This window comes from Prionailurus bengalensis, chromosome B1 (genome assembly GCF_016509475.1).
Source record: "Prionailurus bengalensis isolate Pbe53 chromosome B1, Fcat_Pben_1.1_paternal_pri, whole genome shotgun sequence".
Classification (NCBI taxonomy): domain Eukaryota; kingdom Metazoa; phylum Chordata; class Mammalia; order Carnivora; family Felidae; genus Prionailurus; species Prionailurus bengalensis.
The window spans coordinates 202860125-202880059 of record NC_057344.1 but is presented as its reverse complement, the minus strand read 5'-3'; the positions used below and the strand labels follow the sequence as shown (position 1 = coordinate 202880059).

Here is a 19935-nt window from a genome sequence, read left to right as displayed (position 1 = left end):
AGCTGAAGGGTAAAAAGCCCCCCGCAGCCTCCAGTGGGGCCCCGGGGAAGGGGAAGACTCCAAGCAGTCAGCAAAAACAAGCCGATTCGGCATCCAGCGTGAAACGCACGCCTTCAAGTAAGTTCACCGTCCGGATCCTTTCTAGTTTCAGGTGCGGTTCGCAGGGCTGGGGCCGTAAGAGCCGTCTTCTCACCTGCTCAGGTAGAGATGCCAGGTGTGGGGGTCCGGTGGAGAGCGGGGACTGCGTTCATCGTCACCTTGCCTCCTTGCCGGGCCGAAGACGGGTGACGGTCTCTAACTGCGCTCTTCTGAGCGCTGTATGAAAGGAGAAGCAAAGCTGGCCGGTTGGGCGTACAGGCGGCGTGCAACCGCTCTGACGCTGTTTCCCTAGGACACGATGGTAGGCGCCCTGGGCTTCGGGTCAGCAGACGTCAGCTTGCGTCCCCAGTCTGTTGGTGACTTAGTGACTTCTGTCAAGCCGCGCGAACGCTCTGTGAGCTCAGCTCCCCGTGTTGGCGGCGTAGACAAGTGGCTGTGGTCTCTGTGACATCTCTGAGGTGCCCCGTGGGTCTCCAGGCACGAGAGCGGCGGGAGGTTGACGGGATGCGTGTTCGTGCCCCGCCTTAGGGTCTGCGAGCCGATGTTCGCGTTCCCCTGTTGGTTCGCCCGGCCTCTTTATCTGGGCAGGTGGTGTCGTCTGCCCCGCCGTGCAGACGCAGAAATCCTCTCCGAGGGACCGAGGGGCTCCCGCAGCGTCTCACAGCTGGCCAGTAACGGAACCAGAGCGAGCACTGGGGGCCGAGCAGAGCAGAACCGGCCCGCCCGAGCGCCCGGTGCCCTTCCCCACCTGCGGTGGATTCGCCTCAGGTGACAGCGCCGTCCACGCCCGTGCAGATTTGCTTCGGCCCCGGCTCGTTCGGCCGGCGGGGCAGCTGTGCCTGTTGCCCGGGCAGCACGCGCAGGGTGCTTGCCGCCCAGCTGCTCGGGTCTCCGGGGAAGCTCTCGGCCAGACCTGCTGGTAAAGGGGCTGCGGCTCGGGCCGTTACGAGGTTCGGGAGCTCCTGAGCGGGTGTGGACGTGTTAGGGGAGGAGGATGGGAGTCAGACTCCGGAGACCGCGTGGGGAGTTGTGTCTGTACTTTCTGAATCTGGCTCGGTGCCGCTGGCTGGTAGACGGTCTCCGTGGAGGCGACGATGAGGCCAGCTGGCTCGTTAGTAACCCCTCAGGTGTTCTCAGCACCTGACTGAGTGACCTCCTGTTTGCACTGTGACGGACGTTCGGAGTGTGAGAGTGTCTGGGGACGGAGAGGGCGGCCCTTTCCTTGGCCACATACAAGGACGAGCCTTGGACTTGACCAACAATCCTTGGCCGCTTGTGCCCCAAGGGGCTTCTCTTCTGTACATCAGCTTGTCTCTACTTCCTTCTCCTCATACGGGCGCTTCGAGCAGATAGGTCGGGAGCCGGTTGGACCAAATCCCCCTCGTCACAATGTTATTGTGCTGGTTAATTTTGACCTCATCTTTCTGGCAAATCTTATTTCTCTAATGCAGTTGGGTGTATTTATAGTCACTTAAAAGGTTAGCGCTCTTCATTCGTGGAGGGACATGGGGGAAGGAAATAGCTTGTGCCCCAGAACCTTGCTACACGGGACCCGACCCTTATGAGCTCTCTGTCTTGACAGCATCTCTCCCAGGGCCCGTGCTCCTTCATTTCCCAGGTGATTTATTCCTTTATGTTATGAGACCTTCTGTAGGGAACCTGTATTAACTTTGGTGACATCTAACGGTGACAGAAGAAAAAAAATAATTGCATTCAGTGTTTTTGCTGAATTCAGCCAGTTGTGTTACAGGCTGGACGGGGTTTATGGCACGGGGACCCAGAGATGTGGACATTTATAGGTTAGTGCATGCAGGTCTGTTGGGAAAGCCTCTCCGGTTAGAAGTCAGCGAGAGCATTCTAGCCGGTGCCCGCAGTGCTTTTGTTTCAAATGGCCGATTTCGTCACCCTCGGGCTGCGATCCTTTTAATATCATGCGGTGTGTGTACTTTTTCTTTCGGTCTGTCTGTCTGTAGTGAGGGGAGGTTGCCTGGGGACGAAGATTTGCACCTGCCTTCCTAAACGCAGGGTTTCATTGCAGGAGTCAGCGCCTTCAGCATCTAGGACAGGGGCCGGCTGGGGCTCTGGGGACTCTGTTGTCACTGACGGTGACTGGAGCTGCCAGTGAGGGTCCACCCCATCCCGGGCACCTTGTGGTTTTGTTGGGATGCGTTTTAGGTACAGATCTCAAATTTTGTTGGACCTCCAGGTGGGCTTCTCGCTTCTGCTTCATGGGGGGGTGGGGTGAAGCTGAGCCTCGGGGAGATTCGTTGCCCAGTCCTGGCGGCCTCTCTGGCATCACACCACACACCTGCCCAGGGGTCACTGCCAGTCCCCTGGGGCAGCAGACACACAAGCCGACGATGGCGGTGCTGTGGGGTGTGAGGCGGCGGGGCGCAGGGGTGCGGCTGACTCGTAGGAGGCCCCTGAGTCGCAATCAGGTGCAGGAGGCAGTGGGAGCTCCGAAGCCAGTGACCCTTGATCGCATGTGTGGCATCTCTGTGTCTTCAGGGTGTTTTTCCAGGGAGGGTTTCTCTGAATTATTGTCCTCATAAGGCCCACATACTCAGAGGACAAGATTTAATGCGGTAGCGTTGGCCAGATCTCCGACTAGTTTCCCTAAGACTGGTTTCCTCTTCGTTCGCTTGTTCGTTCGTTCGTTCATTCGTCCACTCATTCATTCCTCTTATTTAATGAGCATTTAGCAAGTGCTCATTTCATGCTCCATAAATCTCCAGTTAGCCCCGGGAACAGCCCTGGGAGCCGTTGTGTCACAGTTGCGGGAACCGAGGCATAGACAGGCGGGGCGCGTTGTTTCAGGTCGCACAGCTGATGTGGCATGATGGGATTCCGGCCCAGCCAGTCAGACCCAGACCCCGCTGCACACAGACACCCCGTATTCCTGTGCATTCCTTCACTCGCCCAGCGGATACCCGTGTGCTCGGTCCAGGCCGGACACCCACCGCAGCACAGGGGACAGAGCTGCGTCCAGCCGGCCACACTGCCCGGCGGCTCGGTCACGGGGCTTGGATGTGCCGGTATTCACGGAAGTCCTTTGAAAAATACAGAGAAGTGCCCACATCCGGGAGATTACTCTTGGTGTGGATTAGAGAATGCTGAGCCCAAAGGAAAGCGAGTTAAAAAATGTCCTGATGTTCTGTTTGTGTTCCCTTAACTCAACTCAGAGACTCCTGGGAAGCTATCGAAACTATTCGAATTTGTCCATTTTCTACTCAAGTCCAGCTTCCCATTCTTTGTCTTACTGAGCTAGCGAAATAGCTAGATTAGAGTTTCTTTTACCAAGTTGGCTGATTTTGTAAAAAATTTTTATTAAATATATTATTTATTTATTTTTTATCACCAAATCTGATTTATTTTTTTTTAATTTTTATATATGAAATTTGTTGACAAATCGGTTTCCATACAACACCCAGTGCTCATCCCAAAAGGTGCCCTCCTCAATACCCATCACCCACCCTCCCCTCCCTCCCACCCCCCATCAACCCTCAGTTTGTTCTCAGTTTTTAACAGTCTCTTATGCTTTGGCTCTCTCCCATTCTAACCTCTTTTTTTTTTTTCTTTCCTTCCCCTCCCCCATGGGTTCCTGTTAAGTTTCTCAGGATCCACATAAGAGTGAAACCATATGGTATCTGTCTTTCTCTGTATGGCTTATTTCACTTAGCATCACACTCTCCAGTTCCATCCACGTTGCTACAAAGGGCCATATTTCATTTTTTCTCATTGCCACGTAGTATTCCATTGTGTATATAAACCACAATTTCCTTATCCATTCATCAGTTGATGGACATTTAGGCTCTTTCCATAATTTGGCTATTGTTGAGAGTGCTGCTATGAACATTGGGGTACAAGTGGCCCTATGCATCAGTACTCCTGTATCCCTTGGATAAATTCCTAGCAGTGCTATTGCTGGGTCATAGGGTAGGTCTATTTTTAATTTTCTGAGGAACCTCCACACTGCTTTCCAGAGCGGCTGCACCAGTTTGCATTCCCACCAACAGTGCAAGAGGGTTCCCGTTTCTCCACATCCTCTCCAGCATCTATAGTCTCCTGATTCATTCATTTTAGCGACTCTGACTGGCGTGAGGTGATACCTGAGTGTGGTTTTGATTTGTATTTCCCTGATAAGGAGCGACACTGAACATCTTTTCATGTGCCTGTTGGCCATCTGGATGTCTTCTTTAGAGAAGTGTCTATTCATGTTTTCTGCCCATTTCTTCACTGGGTTATTTGTTTTTCAGGTGTGGAGTTTGGTGAGCTCTTTATAGATGTTGGATGCTAGCCCTTTGTCCGATATGTCATTTGCGAATATCTTTTCCCATTCCGTTGGTTGCCTTTTAGTTTTGTTGATTGTTTCCTTTGCAGTGCAGAAGCTTTTTATCTTCATGAGGTCCCAATAGTTCACTTTTGCTTTTAATTCCCTTGCCTTTGGAGATGTGTCGAGGAAGAGATTGCTAGGGCTGAGGTCAGAGAGGTCTTTTCCTGCTTTCTCCTCTAAGGCTTTGATGGTTTCCTGTCTCACATTTAGGTCCTTTATCCATTTTGAGTTTATTTTTGTGAATGGTGTGAGAAAGTGGTCTAGTTTCAACCTTCTGCATGTTGCTGTCCAGTTCTCCCAGCACCATTTGTTAAACAGGCTGTCTTTTTTCCATTGGATGTTCTTTCCTGCTTTGTCAAAGATGAGTTGGCCATACGTTTGTGGGTCTAGTTCTGGGGTTTCTATTCTATTCCATTGGTCTGTGTGTCTGTTTTTGTGCCATAAATATATTTTTTAACGCTTATTCACTTTTTGAGAGACAGAGTGCGAGCAGGGCAGGGGCAGAGAGAGAGGGCGACACAGAATCCGAAGCAGGCTCCAGTCTCTGAGCTGTCAGCACAGAGCCCAACACGGGTCTTGAACCCACGAACCGTCAGATCATGACCTAAGCCGAAGTCGGACGCTTAACTGACTGAGCCACCCAGGTGCACCTCGAGTTGGCTGATTTTAAATAGGCTTTATGAATTACCCTGTTATCTGCTTAATTAAACCTAATTTTCTTTTGTGGCTTTCTTTTTTTTTTTTTTTTTTTTTTAAGATGCTGACCAGTACAAATATGGCAAGAACCGGGTCGAAGCCGACGCCAAGCTGTTGCAGGGCAAGCAAGAGGAGTTGCTGAAGAGGAAGGAGACCCTGCGGAACAGGCTGGCCCAGCTCCGGAAGGAGAGGAAGGACTTGAGGGCCGCCATCGAAGTGAATGCTGGTATGCGGGGGCACCTCCTTGGGTTAGAGTGTGCACTTCCTGCCCTGCCCTCAGTAAGACCGCCCGTCTCCGTGCACAGGCAAGAGGAGGCCTGGCCGCCCCTCAGCCTGCTCCCCTGCTCTCCAGGGCCGGTGGGCGGGGCCGCCGGGAGCTGTCCCCTCTTCAGGTGCTGGCAGCAGAGACTGTTACGGGACAGGCGGGGCTCAGCAGTTTCAAGTCATGTGTATGATGAAGCAGTCGGGGCTGCTGGCAGGAGAACAGTCCACGGGGACAGGTACGATTCAGGAGCCCAAGCAAGAGGTAGAAGGAACCCTTGGTGCTCCGAGAAGAGACAGCGTCTGAACTCCCGGAAGGGAACAGGGAAACAGGCCAGGATAGTGGAAACACGCCCCAATGGCCGTTGTTGGAGAACCGAGTCAGGACCAGAGAGAGGGGTGTCTCTGGATCAGGCAGGTTTGTTCTTGCTGGCAGGGGCAAGGAATATGGGGTTCATGGTTGTGCGGATGGAACTGTTTGATGTAGGTCGCCTCAGCTCAAGACTGGTTCTTACCCTGGGGCAAGATTCATGCTTTAGGTTTCGGTTTTGCTGGCCTCGGGGTGGAGCAGAGGAAGAGGACCCGGGGGTCCGAAGGGGAGACGCCTGCTTTCACACGGCTCACCTGCAGGGAGGGAGGCCTTGGCATACATGCACGTGAAACAGTTCATCAGCCTTTCCAGCCTTTCAGTCCAGCCTTTCCGGACTTCGGGGCTAAATGAGTGTTGGGACAGGAAGTGCTTTTGGAGTTTAAAGACTGGGAGGTTAGATATAGGCTGAGCAAGTGAGAGCTAACCCGTAGGAGGGGCCAGACGTGGCAGCCGGCCGCCTGCCTGCGGGGAACCAAATGCTAAGTCAGAGACCTGGGTAAGAGCCTCGGCCCACAAGACAGAAGGAGGATTTCTTCCTTCCGTTTTTTCAAGCTTGCAGAGTAGCAAAGACGCAGACAGGTTAGACCAGCTCCTATGCGGTGAGCACTAAGCCAGGGCCACACACACGAGCCGAGTAACCCCTTGGGATCAGTTTTCCTGCACGTCCAGTGGGTACGTTCCCAGGAGCCTTATGTCCATGGGACACATTTCAAATAAAGTGAGTCCAGTAAATGCGCCTTGAAGCGACAGGTGCCTGTTCTGTGGGGGTGAAAGCTTTATCGTGGATCCTCCGGGAGGAGAGAAGGCCCAGGAATCACGGGGGGGGGGGGGGATTGGGACAGGACAACCGCCAGACTCTCCAAGCCAGCGGCACCCCTGCAGGCATCTGCTCTGAGTCCCCTGTGTTGAAGTGAGTACGCTGAGGCCTGGGCCCAGAATTCTGGGTTTGTGGGAATCCAGGCCTCCGGCCTCCAGGGCCACAGTCTCCCAGCTGCAGGAAAGCAGAGCCGTTGGAAATGGTCACTGTTCTTTTAGCGAACAGCTGAACTTGAGTTTCACAGAAGGGACCCCAGGTCAGGGCCGCTTGGACCACAGCGCCTTGCAGAGCTCGCGCGAGGGGCAGCGGCGTGTGCCATCTGTTGGCCGCAGCGACAGCGTGTCCGTGGGCTTGCAGGCAGGAAGCCGCAGGCGGTTCTGGAAGGCAAGCTGAAGCGGCTGGAGGAGGAGTGTAAGCAGAAGGAGGCCGAGCGCGTCAACCTGGAGCTGGAGCTCACGGAGGTCAAGGAGAGCCTGAAGAAGGCCCTGGCCGGCGGGGTCACCCTGGGCCTGGCCATCGAGCCCCGATCAGGGACGTCGAGCCCACAGGTAAGGTCCCTGCCAGCCCAGCGAGCACACAGCCACATGCCAGCTCCGGACGGGCTCCCGGCTGTGCTCTGAGCCACTGGCCTCACATGGTGGACGCAGCAGCCCCCTCCTCTCCCCTCCCGGATCCCGTCATCGTAGGACGCAGCAGCCCCCCTCTTCTGCTTTCCTGGATCCGCTCATGGAACACAGCTCTCTCTGTCTCTTTCCAAACACGTCCTGATTGGATTCCAGCTCAGTAGCTGGAAATCTCAATCCCACGTAGCAGCTTTTCACGAAGCGTCCAGCACATGCTGGGGATCCCGCCAAGTTGCGCGGGGCAGAACCCTTGTCAAATCTGACAGGACGAGGGGAAAGAACTTTCGAAACACAAATTAGTTTCTTCGGGGGCTTCCTGTTCACTCTCTGGGACTCATAGTCACTGAGGAGCTACCAGCGTCCTTCTCATAACTTTTCTGTCGGGTCCAGATGACCCTTAGAGTCTGATGTCACTACTTCTGTTTTACGGTCGAGGAACGTGGGACCCAGAGAAGTGAAGTGACACCCCCCCCCCCCGCCCTGAGCACACGTGGCCAGCGGGGAGCCCTGAATGCGGTGCCTCCTTCTCTGCGGGAGCCTGTGACACCACCACCCCCCCCACCTGACCCGCTTCCCAGGGCTCCTTTCTGTCCCTCTTTCCAAACTGCTTGGCAAAATGTGGCGCCTGGGTGAAGCCCCCTGCCCCTCCCCTCAGTGCTGGGGTGGACCCGCGGGGAAGACTGATGTCTTTACGGATGTAGGGCACAGCTGAAACCCCGCATCCCCCCCAGGGGCTCCTCCTCTCTCTAGCGGTGACCCTGTACCCCCACCCCCCAACCAAGAGTCCCCATCTTGGCCCCCATCTATCAACTCTTCTCCTCTGGGGCTCACAAAGCCAAGCCTGTCCTTGGGAAGGCTCAGGACTGGTCTGTTTGAGCCTCCCCACCCAGCCCGCAGGGCCCGGCCACGTCCTCCCTCGGGAGGTCTCTCCTTGGACCTTGGTGCTGTCATCGGTCCCGGCACTGGCAGTTCCCAGCCCTACCTGCCCGGACTTTGTCCTGGGAATGCGGCTCATGGGACAGATGTCTCAGAGGAACATCACGGGCTGCCTTACGGACCCAGATTGGCCTCTCCCAGGGAGAGATGGTGATACTCTCTCCTTACCAACCATTCTGTCCCCCACTCCCTCCTGGCCAGCATGGCCTTTGAAAAGCATGTCCAAGTGAACCGGAACATGGCTACAGCTAGGTGCTTGGCATCCAGGGCCAGCCGCCCCCGTGGGGGGTTCCAAGTGACCTAACTGAGTGGTGATTGAAGCAGTGTTCTACTCAGTGGCGTGCCGTATGAGCCAACCAGATGCGACCATGTGTTATGCCGCCATGATGGGGAGCTTGGTCCTGGGCCCCCATCGGGGTGGGCACTGCTCCCCACCAGTCCTCTTCCCCAGGGAGCAGCCTGTGTCCTCGTGGGGAGGGAGGGGCGGGGTGCTGCCAATTGTTGGCACATTTGGTCACACGCTAAGCCTTTCAGAAGACGTCTTCCCTTGGTGTCCACGAGCTGTATGGGCTGCAGGATTATCCGGGCTGGGGTCACTCCAGGGAGCTCTGCGCTGCCACCAGCCACGGTCACAGTGACTTTCACTGCCTGGTGGCACGCAGAGCTCTCTGAAGGTACAAAGCACCGTGCAAATGGACAGCTGCTCAACTCGACCAGTCGTCCCGTCTGAAATGGTGTTTCAAAGGTGCTCTCAGAGCCCGGTGCTAACCATGCAGGGACATTGTCATTGTTGTCTCTGCCTGTTTCCAAAACCCATGTGTTTTCTTTAAAATGAACAATTCTCGGGGTGCCCGGGTGGCTCAGTCAGTTGAGCATCTGACTTTGGCTCAGGCCGTGATCCCACCGTTCGTGTGTTCAAGCCCCGTGTCGGGCTCTGTGCTGACAGCTCAGAGCCTGGAGCCTGCTTCGGATTCCGTGTCTCCGTCTCTCTCTGCCCCTCCCCCACTTGTGCTCTGTCTCTCTCTCTCTCTCTCTCTCTGTCTCTCAAAAACAAATAAATGTTAACAAACTTAAATGAATGATTCTCCTGCTGGAAAATGCTGATGGCCTGGAAACCATACCTCATGAGGGGCCTTCTCTCTGTGTTGACAGTCTCCAGTTTTTAGGCATCGGACTCTGGAGAGCTCACCCATGTCCAGCTGCGAGACCAGCGATGCCGAGGGCCCGGTGCCGGTGAACAGCGCGGCCGTGCTGCGGAAGAGCCAGCCTACCGGGAGCTCCCCCTGCCGCGGGCACGTGCTGCGGAAGGCCAAGGTGAGCTCCGCCCTCCCGTGTGCGGGGGCACCCGCCCCAGGGTGTGCTGGCTGCCGTGGGAGGGACAGGTCGGGGGGGGGGGGGTGCTCCAAGGGCCTCGCCGTTATCCCCACAGCCAGGGCCTCGTTCAGGGTCCTCCTCCTTTTCAAAGGCCAAGAGCCCCAGAACCTAGCTCAGGGCACCGACCAGCTGGTGTCCCTAGCAACTGTGGCTCTGGGCGGGCCTGGGGTGGGGACTGGACCACGTGACCTCTGGTTCTCAGAGTCCAGGCTGCCCCACTGCCTTGCCGGTGGTGCTGGGGGCACAGGGTGAACCCCTGTGCCCACCTGCCCTCTCCAGTCTCCTGCCTGGGATCGGCCCTGACAAGCTGGGATGCTAGACCGAAAACCCTCAGAAATGTTAAATCCGTTATAGTTTGTCAAAGTGAACGGTTCTTGACTGCGGTGACCGCAAGCGTGGCATGCAGAGAAGTCGGGCTGGGAGTAATTACCTTAATTCATCAGATGCATGTAATTTGCTCTGACGCGTGTGGAGGCGGGCAGCCTCCCTTTGCCGCCTCTGGGCCCTTCGTCGCCGTCAGAACCCGCCCGACCTGGCTAGAGATGCAGTGTCCCCTGAGTGGTGGCTGTGGGTGGGTGAGAGCCGCCCTCTGGGTGCCCACGGTGGGTGCTGGCGGCTGTGGCTGCGGGCACGTCCTTCCTGGCACACCCTTGACCGCTGAGAGGTGCCCCTGCCGGGTGCCCGTTAGCCCCCCCGGGGAGCGCACAGAGCCGCCCCCCCCCGTCCCGCTAATTGTTTGTAGATGAGCCGTGCGGTAAGAGTGTAGCAGCTATTTTGTCTCCTGTGGAAGAAATCAGATTTACCACTGAGCCGCGGCAGCCCCCCATCCAGCTGTATGCCCTGGGGGTGCCCGGCGGCCCCCCAGCTTGGGGACGGCAGCTCCTGCCGCTTCTCCGTGACCTCGGCCGGTTCAGATGGGTGGCAGCACTGAGGCCAGCCCAGGCCCACAGAGGGGAGCCGCTGTCCCTGCTTGCGGGTCCCTCACTGGGGGGGGGGGGGGGGGGGGGGGGGGGGGGGGTTGTCGCACAGGGGTTTGCCGGGATCCCTGGGAGGCGACAGGGGCCTCATGGCTGGGGTCAGGGCCAGGGGCTTTGGGAACAGTAATCCACACTTAGGGGTATCACACACGTGCTCTCAGGGGCCCACCCCAGCCCCTTTCTGAGGACCAGGACCGTCGGCTCGTTCTGGGCAGGGGAGGGGTTAGCCCAGAAGGCATCCCTTAAGTGACTTCCGGGTCCCGATGGGAACCCGAATGGTGGGAGGCACCTGTCACACGGGCTTTCAGCTCCAGGCCCGGTGCTCCCCCGGCTCCGTCAGGAAACCTGCACGCTGAGGGGTGTTCTGGAAGCCTGGTGCCATGGCCCCAGCGTGCCTTTGGAGCCTCCACAGGCAAACCCTTCCGGAGGTGCCGGGTGCCGGGCTGCTTCACGGTGGCGCCCGACCTCTCCGCAGACTCTCCAGCCAGGGCCTGCAGGGCTGTGGTCTCCCTTCCCACCTTGGCCTGCTTCGGTGTGTTCGTGCAGCTCTCTCTGTCCCTCCTGGCTTTGGCCACTGTGACCCGCGCCTGGCGATTGCATTACCTTTGCTAAACTTGTCGGGGAGACACGTGGCAGCTTCTGTGGACAACACGCACACCCGTCTTCTCTCTAAACCCTGCACGGCCCCGGGGCACATCGTGAGCCGCGGTGGTGGGGGGTGGGGGACGCGGCCTCCTGGCTTTCACGGTGGACACCTGCCCACGTGGCCGTCTCGGGGAAGCAGCAGAAGGGCCGAGGGAGGCCGCACTGGAGGCCGGTCCTCTGTCTGCACAGCCTGCCTGACCGTGCCCACACGTGGTTTCCTGGGCGTGAGGGCGGCTCGGTTTTGCTTCTGTTTCCGGCACGTTGGCCAAAGCTGTGCTTTTAACTGTAACTAAGCTTCGACTTTTGACCCCAGAAAAGGTGAGAAATCCCCCCGTTTCATGCGATGTGCGCAGGTGCGCAGTGAACAAGCCCCGTTAGTCCAGCAGGAGTCGGGCCTACACGTCGGCCAGCGCTGCCCCCCGGGGCGTGGGGGATGGAGCGCGGCCGCCCCGCTCGGCCCCCGGCCCCGCGCCCACACACGCCCTCTCCCTGCACCTCCCGGCGGCCCCTCGCGTGGGTCTGACTCCCGGGTGGGACGGCCATTCTCCCCGCCGTGCCGGTCCCCACACTGCAGGCGGCCCGCGTCCCCGGGGCGCAGCCCTGCCTCCTGGCCCCCCGGCCACCGTGACCTGTGCCTTCCTCTCGCCACACTCAGGAATGGGAGCTGAAGAACGGGACGTAGAGCACGGCAGGACGCCCCACCCGCGTGGCCGCGGCACAGGACGCGAGGGTTTGTGACCGAGCTCCGACGCCAGCGCCCACGCCCACGCCCGCCCACGCGCACTCTCGCTACTGTTCACGTCCCCCTTAAAGAGACTTCCTGGTAACACTTTGGCTTCCGCCTCCACTTGCCAAAGAGCAGAGAGGACGGGAAGGAGCCCCGTGGCGAACGGGGAGCTGCACCCCTTTCCCGGGTTCCGGGAGCGCCGGCCCCGCAGCCCCCCCCCCCCCCCCCCCCCCCCCGGCCCACACCTGGGCCCTCGCGGGTGAGCGCGGCCGGCATGGGCAGGGGCACCGCCCTGCCCGTCTGCCCAGAGGCCGGGGTCTCCGCGTCCCTCCCCACGCGCCCGTCCCCCTCGTCACTGGAGGCGGGCACGTGACGCACCTGTGCTGTGAAGCATCTTTCCCCTTTTACCGTCTTTTTTCTGGACAAAGGCTTTTGTCACCGTGACGTGAAAAGCTGCCATTCTTTTTAAACCTTAAAAAAATTCTCCTTTTATCATGTGTTGCACTTAGCTCTAAGGGTTCTTCAGAGGTTCTGTACCATATTTTATTAATTATTTGTACTGCTTTTGAAAGGCAGCGGAATGTCTCTGCTGCTCACCAATGTGTGTCCTTGTCCCCTTCCCCGCTGTCCCCGACCCTGCCTGCCACTCAGAGCCCGCAGGTGCCTCGCGAGATTACAGTGAAACCTCCACTTACAGACGGGCCAGTCCCGTGAGAGAAGCAGGTTCTGGAAGCCGCCCGGCCACAGAACCAGAGCATCCTCGTGCAGGACGAGAGCACGGCCCTGCCTCCCGCACGCAGACCCGGAGCGCGGGGGCACTGGGCTGCTCCCAGGCCCGCGGGCCGGGGTCGGGTCCCTGCACCCGTGTGGCGTTTCTCAGAGCCAGGTAATCTGCTGTGTCTCCAGAGGGACCCTCTCAGGAATCCTCAGTAATGGGGGGGTGCAGCTACCGATGGAATAAAAGTGGTCACCCCAGGACCCCTCTGCAGACAGATTCGGGGGCACGCGTCACACACGCGTGGAGGTCGTTTCCTGCACCATGTGAAGCCGCGGCGGAGCAAGGCTTCCATCCACCGCGGGTTCCCCGCCAAATGCGGGAACCGCAGACAAGAAGCAGTCTGCCCTGCTTTTCCCCCAGGCGCCCGCATAGCCTGTCCTGGGCTCTGCCCCGGCTCCCACCGCCCTTTCTTCTTAGGGGTCCTGAGGCTGCCTGTGACCTTAGCGAGACAGTTTACAGCAGGGAGTGTGAGCTGTGGAGCTGGGCCTGAGCGGAGACCCGGCTGTCGCCTGGCCTGTCCCTCAGGGCCCCCGTCACCCGTTAGCAGGTGGAGACCTATCTCCCCAGCACCCAGCCCATTCGACCCCCTGGGACATCGAGGGGGAATGCCCCAAGACCTCAGGGCCCGTCTTCCCAGCACTGCTGTCGTCCGTGTGGGAAGCTGGACCGCCTTGCCTTCCTTCTATGAAACTGAGTTTCTGTAAAAGCAAAAGGTTTGACCCACCGTAGATTTTTGCTGCCTTCCGGTCCAGTAACGTTTCTCAGCATAAGGCGCTGGGGCCTCTCTGCTTGACAGCCGACTTTGCCCGAGACAGCTGCCAGGTTAGGGCCATCAGGAGGGAAAGTGTGCAGCCTGGGCGCCCGACCACGGACAGCACAGCCGGGGAGACCCCAGGCGGTGCTAACCCTCATCCCCATGAGTTTGCCCAAGGACACAGCCCGTTGGAGCCAGAGCCCGGACTAGGACTCGGACCCTGGTCCTCACGCTCCTGACGAACAAAACTGGTGTCTAAAACGCCAGGTTTTAAATTCGCTTTCACAGCCACGAACCCTTTAAAGGGGCCAACAGGCTCAGGCGGGTCCTGCGTCCCGTGGAGCCACTTGTGGGGGTCGCGCGGAGAGCAAGTCTGCTGACATTGGGCTCCTTTGCTGTGCGTTCCCCTCGATGTCTTTAGATTTGGTCAGAAAGTTAGGTGAAGGGATTTGCTTCAAATTAAGTTATTTATTTGTATATGTTCAATAAATAGAGTTTTTAATTTATGTCTGTATATATTAGACACACATTAGCCATCTTGTCAGAATCCTGACAGCGATGTCATTGTACCACCTTCCCCAAGCACCCCAGGGCTCGGGCCTGCCCGGCGAGGTGACGTGTGCAGCGGGCTGAGGGTCCCTCGCTGCGTGGGTGCCGGTCACGTCCCACTGGAGACGTCACCTGAGCCGTAACAGACGGTCCCGTTCATGGAGTGATGGCCAGACCGTGACGGGGCCCTGACCCAAAGTGGGAGGCACGCGGGGGGCTCGCAGATGGGGCCAGCTCTGCGGGTGACGGGCCACTTCCATTAGCACTTGAAGCCACACCATCAGTCTCCAGGCGCTGCCTCTGGTCACATGTCATCCACCTTCAAAATCCCCTCCCGCCTTCTGTGTTTGTAACGTTTGAAAGTCACCCAGCAGCCTTTTGCACAGAAGCAAATGGTCACCTGGTGTGGGCACAGGTGGGAAGGTCACTTTTCCTTTGTTCAGAGTCCGTAGAGGGTTGGGCAAGGCCCTGCAAGCTGGCCACACCCTTGCCGGCCGTCCGGAAGGTTCCACCACAGGGTAACCAGTGTGGGTCTGGGGAGCGGTCCAGATGGCCGTGGAGCTTTCTGGAGTCTTCTCTGGGTGACCTTTCACGCCGTGGTGTGAACCCGTCCCGGCCCCCCCCGCCCCCCCCCCGCCATCCCGTTCATCAGCACACCTCTGTGTTGCCAAGCCTGATCTCCCCCCATGCGTTTCAACAAACCACCCGAATGGTTTGCGCATTTACCTTTTGTCCAGTCTGTTTGGAGGGTCTGTGCCCTCAGGCCTGAAGGCCGCGCCCAGGAAGGAGACTCAGACTTGTTCACGCACAGCCACAGTCTGGAACCTGTGTGCAGCTTTGCAAGGGGATCAACCTGGGGGCAGCATGGGTGTCTCGGGCAGGACCCATTTGTCTGTGGTCACATCTTTTCTGTCCAGAAGGGAATGGCGACCGTCCCCATGTGCCCTCTGGCCGGAAGCCTCATCTTGGCCACACACCTGGCCGTGCACTCGGTCTGCTGGCTGAGGCGTGCGACAGGACCTGCCGAGGGGCAAGGCGGCATCGCTCACATGGCCCACTGTGGCTGCCCTCTTTTTTTTTTTTTTTTTCTAAGATAATTTTTTAATGGGAAAAATTTTAAGTCTGTCGTGTCGTTTTAAAGAGCGCAATCACTCTCTGTTCCTGTTGTCATTGCTGGCTGCTTGCTGTCCCCGTGGCGGGCCGGGTTGATACTGTGAAGACGTGACGGTGAACGACACCGCGTGCCCAGAGGCGGGCTCAGCCTCTCCCGCGAGCGCCCCCAGGCGGCGTGTCCGGGGCGAAGGCAGGTGGCTGCGCCCCGGGGGCCGCCGGGCTCCCTCGATTCCGCCGCCCCCATCTTTTGTGAAACAGTTCCAGCTGCGATCTTCCAGAAAAAGTCCCCTTTCCTGCAGCGGGCACGTGTCCCCAGGCGTTCCGAGCTGTCGCCATGGAAGGTATTTTCAACATGGGATCGTCAGATCGTGATTCTTAGGGACCAAAGGTGTTTTTAATGAAATAGTCTTTGTATTTGATTTCTAGTGAGAAGGGAAGCAGTGACTTTAAATTTTAACACCAACTTTTGCATTATATTTAGCATTAATTGACCACGGCTATAAGTTGTAAAATGTTTTCATATTAAGATTGTAATTATTTCCTACTGTATTTTTAAAAAAAAAAAGCTAAAGTCATATTTAAAATTCTCTTTGAAAAAAACAAACTAGAAGCATCAAAGATTTTTTTTTTAATTAAGTATGTCACCGGTGCCCATTTTAAATGATTGTAAATAGATTTTCACTGTATTTCTCAATGTATTTAATTCATGAAGTAAGAACTTTTACCAGTGGAAACTGCCAATGGAGATACCAGTTTTCAGGCCGTTTGCTCCATATTGTAGTAAATCACTTGAATTTTCTGCTTTACTAACTGATTTTTCTACTGTTTTACACGGTGTAGCGCACGGACTGGCGCCCTCCGGCGTGCCTCATTTGTGTGTTATCAATAAAGCGGTACGCGTCCAGCCAGCCTCCGGGTCTCACTCACTCGGTTTGCAGAGTAGCCGGGAACGGGGCGAGTTGCGGGCAGTCTCCATGGGGGGGGGGGGAGAAGGAGCAGGTGGAGGAGCAGGTGGGGGCTGTGCTTTGTTTCCACCCGCAAGGACCCTCTTTCCTGAAAGAGCCTTAGCTGTTGTGTTTTTAAGTGGTTCGTAGTCTACAGACCCGAACTGAAGAAACGCTTGTGCACCTGCTGAGTGCCGGGCTCCGGGCCAGGTTACGAATCGGACGTGTCTTGCTCTCGGGGGCTCGCTCACGTCCACAGTGAGCCAGGACGTCCCCGGCGAGTGCAGGGCCGCGTGGAGACGTCCGGCATCTCCAGGAAAGGTGTGGCGGCCTTCGAGACGGTGGGGAGGGTGTGCAGGAGGGTGGGTACTTGAGCCAGGCCGTGCTGTTTAAATAGGAGTTCGGCAAGGAGCGAGGCAAGGGAAGGACGTCGCCGTCGGAGGCAGCGGCAGGAGCGGAGGGTGGAGAGTGAGAACAGGGGCCGCTCGGGCCAAGGCGGGCAGCTGTGAGGACACGGGAAGGCGGGGGTGGCGAGGCGGGTCGGTGGAAGGTGAGTCTAGACCAGCGGCTGGAGAGACCGGAGGGCCCCCCGCGTCCTGTGGAGAAGAGGGAGCCGTGGGGCACGTCCGGGGCTCCGCGCGTGGGTGGGATGGCCCCATGTCTGTTTGGAGGAAGGAGGACGGGCCGCCGGCCGGGGCCTGAATGAGAGTGACAGCCCGAGGCCGGCTCGCGGCGGTGCAGAGAGGCAGGGATGCCCCCCGCGGGTGCACGCGCCCAGCCTGAGCCGCAGGTGGCGCCGACCAAGCCCCGCCCCCGCCAGGTGGCCGGCTCCTGCCCCCAGAGCTCTCCTTGACCTGGTCCTGCCTAAGGAAGGGCTGGCACGGGCAGGAGACGGCCCCAGCTGCGGGGCTGGCCGGTCGTTGGACAAGACGACCCTGGGGTCCGAGGAGCCGCCCCTGGCGAGGTGAGGGGGGGCCCGCAGGGTGGAAGTCCCGCTCGACAAGCAGGGGGGCCGGGTCTGACCCCGGGTCGGCGAGAGCTGGAGTCGCTGCACGAGTATGTGGGACCCAGGGACGTCCGGGTGACCCAAGTGCCCGCCCAGACCCACCTTCCAGGGTGCCCCTCGCCCCGAATTGTCTCCCTGTGGTGTGGGGTGGGGCTGGGCCCGTCACAGATGGCGAAAGGGCCTTTCGTTCCATCCGTCTTAGGTGGAGGGGGGTCTCGGCGTGGCCGTAACCCTGTGTAACCCCACGCAGGAGCCGGGACAGAGCCTTCCCTGCCCCAACATGAGCCGTCCCCCCACCCCACCCCGGGCAGTCTGTCCCCCGGGGAGATTTGGTAAGTCCGCGTTGGCTGAGGCTCTTTCTCAGGTCTCGAACACAGGTCACGCCCCGCTGGGTTGACGAAGGAACAGGAAGTGCCTCTTTAAGTTCTTTTAAAGCTCAGCCAGAAGAGCCCAGAGACGACTCAGGATACTCATCATGTGCGTTATAACTTGGGGCAGGGGGCAGGCGACACAAAGCCTCACCAGCGTAAATCAGGAGCCCAGCTCCTTAAGGGGAAGCAGGGAAGACGTTAGCTGGTGTCTGGGATCCAGAAATTTCATGATGGGAACTTCATCGATCTTATGATGAGTGGCCGTCTTTTCGTGCAAAGGGACCAACTGGTCAAGAAGGGGGGTGAGAGACAGGAGGGGTGCCCACCCAGTGCGAGGGGTCAGGTATGTTCACCTCTTGACCTGGGGGGGCTGGTGCCAGCCGGCCCTGACCTCCCAGAGGGCTGGTCTGTCCTCGAGCTGTGCACAGGGGTGGGGGTGCACGGAGCTGAGGGCTGCCTGCTTCCTTCCCGGGGGGCGGCCGGCCTCACCCCTGGACACACAGACTGCCCTCCCGGGACCAGCCAGTTCCTGGAGATGGTGAAGGGCTCGCCCGCGAGCACGCTCTCACGTGCAGACCAAGCATTCTGGAGCCCAGCCCCCAACCGCCTCCGTGTGGGGCCCCTACGCTCTGGGCCACCCTTCCCTGGTCCCCGCAGGACCTCTGCGGCCCAGAGCCTGCTGAAATCATTCCGAGTCGCCAATCCCGGGCCTCTCCGTGCCGGCCCACCTGCTCCTTCCCGTGAACCCGGTTCTCCGGTCCCTGTGCCTCCTGACTGGCCCCGGTGCTGCCCTGCGTGGCCCTGCCGGTCGGCGGTCCCCGGTTTGAATTCTGCCTCGTTCTCTTCTTTCTTGGTGTCTGAAGTGCCATCTGGCTTGTCTCTGAGGGGGCCTCTCTCTGCCTCGATCGTCGGCGGTTGGACATCAGAGGGCCGACTGGCGGCCGCGGCCGCAAAGGACTCTGGGGCCTGATGCTCTGAGCCCGACGCTGCTGCGCGTCTCCTGGGGCCGGACGGAGCAGAGCAGCGGTGGGAGGGCCCGACGCCCCGGGTGGCGGTGCCTCATCCTTCCCGAGTCCCTCCAGCCACGGGAGAAGCACCTCATCGGGCCTGATACATTCGGGCCCCGACCGGTTTTGTTGAACAGACTCTCCTGAGCACCTGGCCAGGCAGTCCTGGGCGCTGGGAGCACAGAAATGGGTTCGACCCGCTTCCACCCTGGGTCACAGCGGGCAGTGGCCGGCGGGGAGGGGGAGCAGGCCGACAGCCACGTCCTGCGCCCAAGACTGTTCTGGACACAGGGCGGGCAGGGGACGTGGACGGACCGTGAGGGTTCCTGCTCCCGCGGGGCTGAGCTTCCCGAGCGCGGCTTGGGCAACGATAAAAAACAAACACTCAGCCTCGAAAAGCTCCAGCATTCGGGCCGAGGGAAGCCAGGCCGCAGGCCGTAAGGCAGGAACGAGGGGCCGTCGCGGGAGAGGGCAGGGTGGAGGCTGGGGGAGCGCAGACCACGCGGGGCCCTCAAGCCCAGGGGAGGTGGGGCAGCTCGGTGCTTTTGGCTGCGGGTCAGAGGGGACACAGTCCAGCTTTGGTGACTGGGTCCCCGAGCAGGAGGTGGGGCGGTCAGCACCCCGTCCCCGTCAAGGAGCCCAAGCCTGTGTGCAGGCACAGCTGCGCCCGTGGAAGGGAAGGCCCGGTCCTCCCCACACGTGCCCCAGGGGTGACGTCTCTGAGCTGTGGCCGTTGCGGCCACCGTGGGGTCCACCCTGTGCAGACAGAGCAAGGCTCCCCTGAAGAGGGGCTCAGGGAGGAGGCAAATGCTGAATGGAGGAAAGGGGGTGCTGCTGGGTTGGGGGGCTGGGCTGGGGGCGTGCAGGGGGGCGGGGGCAACCAGCAGAGGCTGCTTCCGACGGAAAGGAGTTTCCCTGTGGGGCTGGAAGGCCCTGGAGGGTTCCAGGCAGGGAAGGGAAGTGTTTCAAGGCTCTGACGACTACACCAGGCAGAACTGGCCACGGGAGGTGGCAGAGGCCACAGGGAGGCCAGCCGGACGCACGCACGACCACACCTTGTCCCCCAGCTCCTCCCTGCCGGCAGGCCCCTCAGGTGGGCGTCCCCCCACATTGCAGGGTCGGCCCGTCTTCTCGGGGAGGCTGAGGGTCCCCACGACTGCCGTATGTAAGCTTCGCACTGCGATGGGAGTAAAGTCCTGGGAACTGGATGCGGCTGGATGCCAGGCTGGGGGTCCTGGGGCACTGGAGGGGGCATTTCAGGGGGCCCAGGGGTCCTGGGGCGCCCAGGCGGGGGGTGTCAGGGGTCCCGGGGGGCCAGGGCGGGCGTGTCAGGGGTTCCAGGGCACCCGGGCGGTGGGTGTCAGGGGTCCCGGGGAGCCAGGGCGGGGCGTGTCAGGGGTTCCAGGGCGCCCGGGCGGTGGGTGTCAGGGGTCCTGGGGGGCCAGGGCGGGGCGTGTCAGAGGTCGCGGGGGGCCAGGACGGGGGGGAGGTCAGGGGGGTCAGGGGATTTCAGGGGTCCTGGGGGGCCCGGGGGTGTCAGGGGCACCAGGGGGTG

At 59.4% G+C, this 19935-nt stretch overlaps 1 protein-coding gene across 9 annotated transcripts in view; it reads left to right on the top strand.

Moving 5' to 3' along the window:
• Positions 1-15956, top strand: part of AFAP1 (actin filament associated protein 1) — a 149555-nt gene extending 133599 nt beyond the window's left edge. For 8 of the 9 annotated variants that reach the window (XM_043573051.1, XM_043573049.1, XM_043573048.1 and 5 more), the window contains 5 exons: positions 3-117; positions 5190-5354; positions 6934-7124; positions 9288-9449; positions 11787-15956. In XM_043573051.1, the coding sequence (XP_043428986.1) occupies positions 3-117; positions 5190-5354; positions 6934-7124; positions 9288-9449; positions 11787-11813 (660 nt within the window). In that variant the 3' untranslated portion in view covers positions 11814-15956. Of the gene's footprint in view, positions 1-2; positions 118-2916; positions 3182-5189; positions 5355-6933; positions 7125-9287; positions 9450-11786 lie in introns of those variants that run through there. The other variant, XM_043573053.1, reaches the window with a different exon arrangement.
• Positions 15957-19935: the final 3979 nt, after the last annotated feature.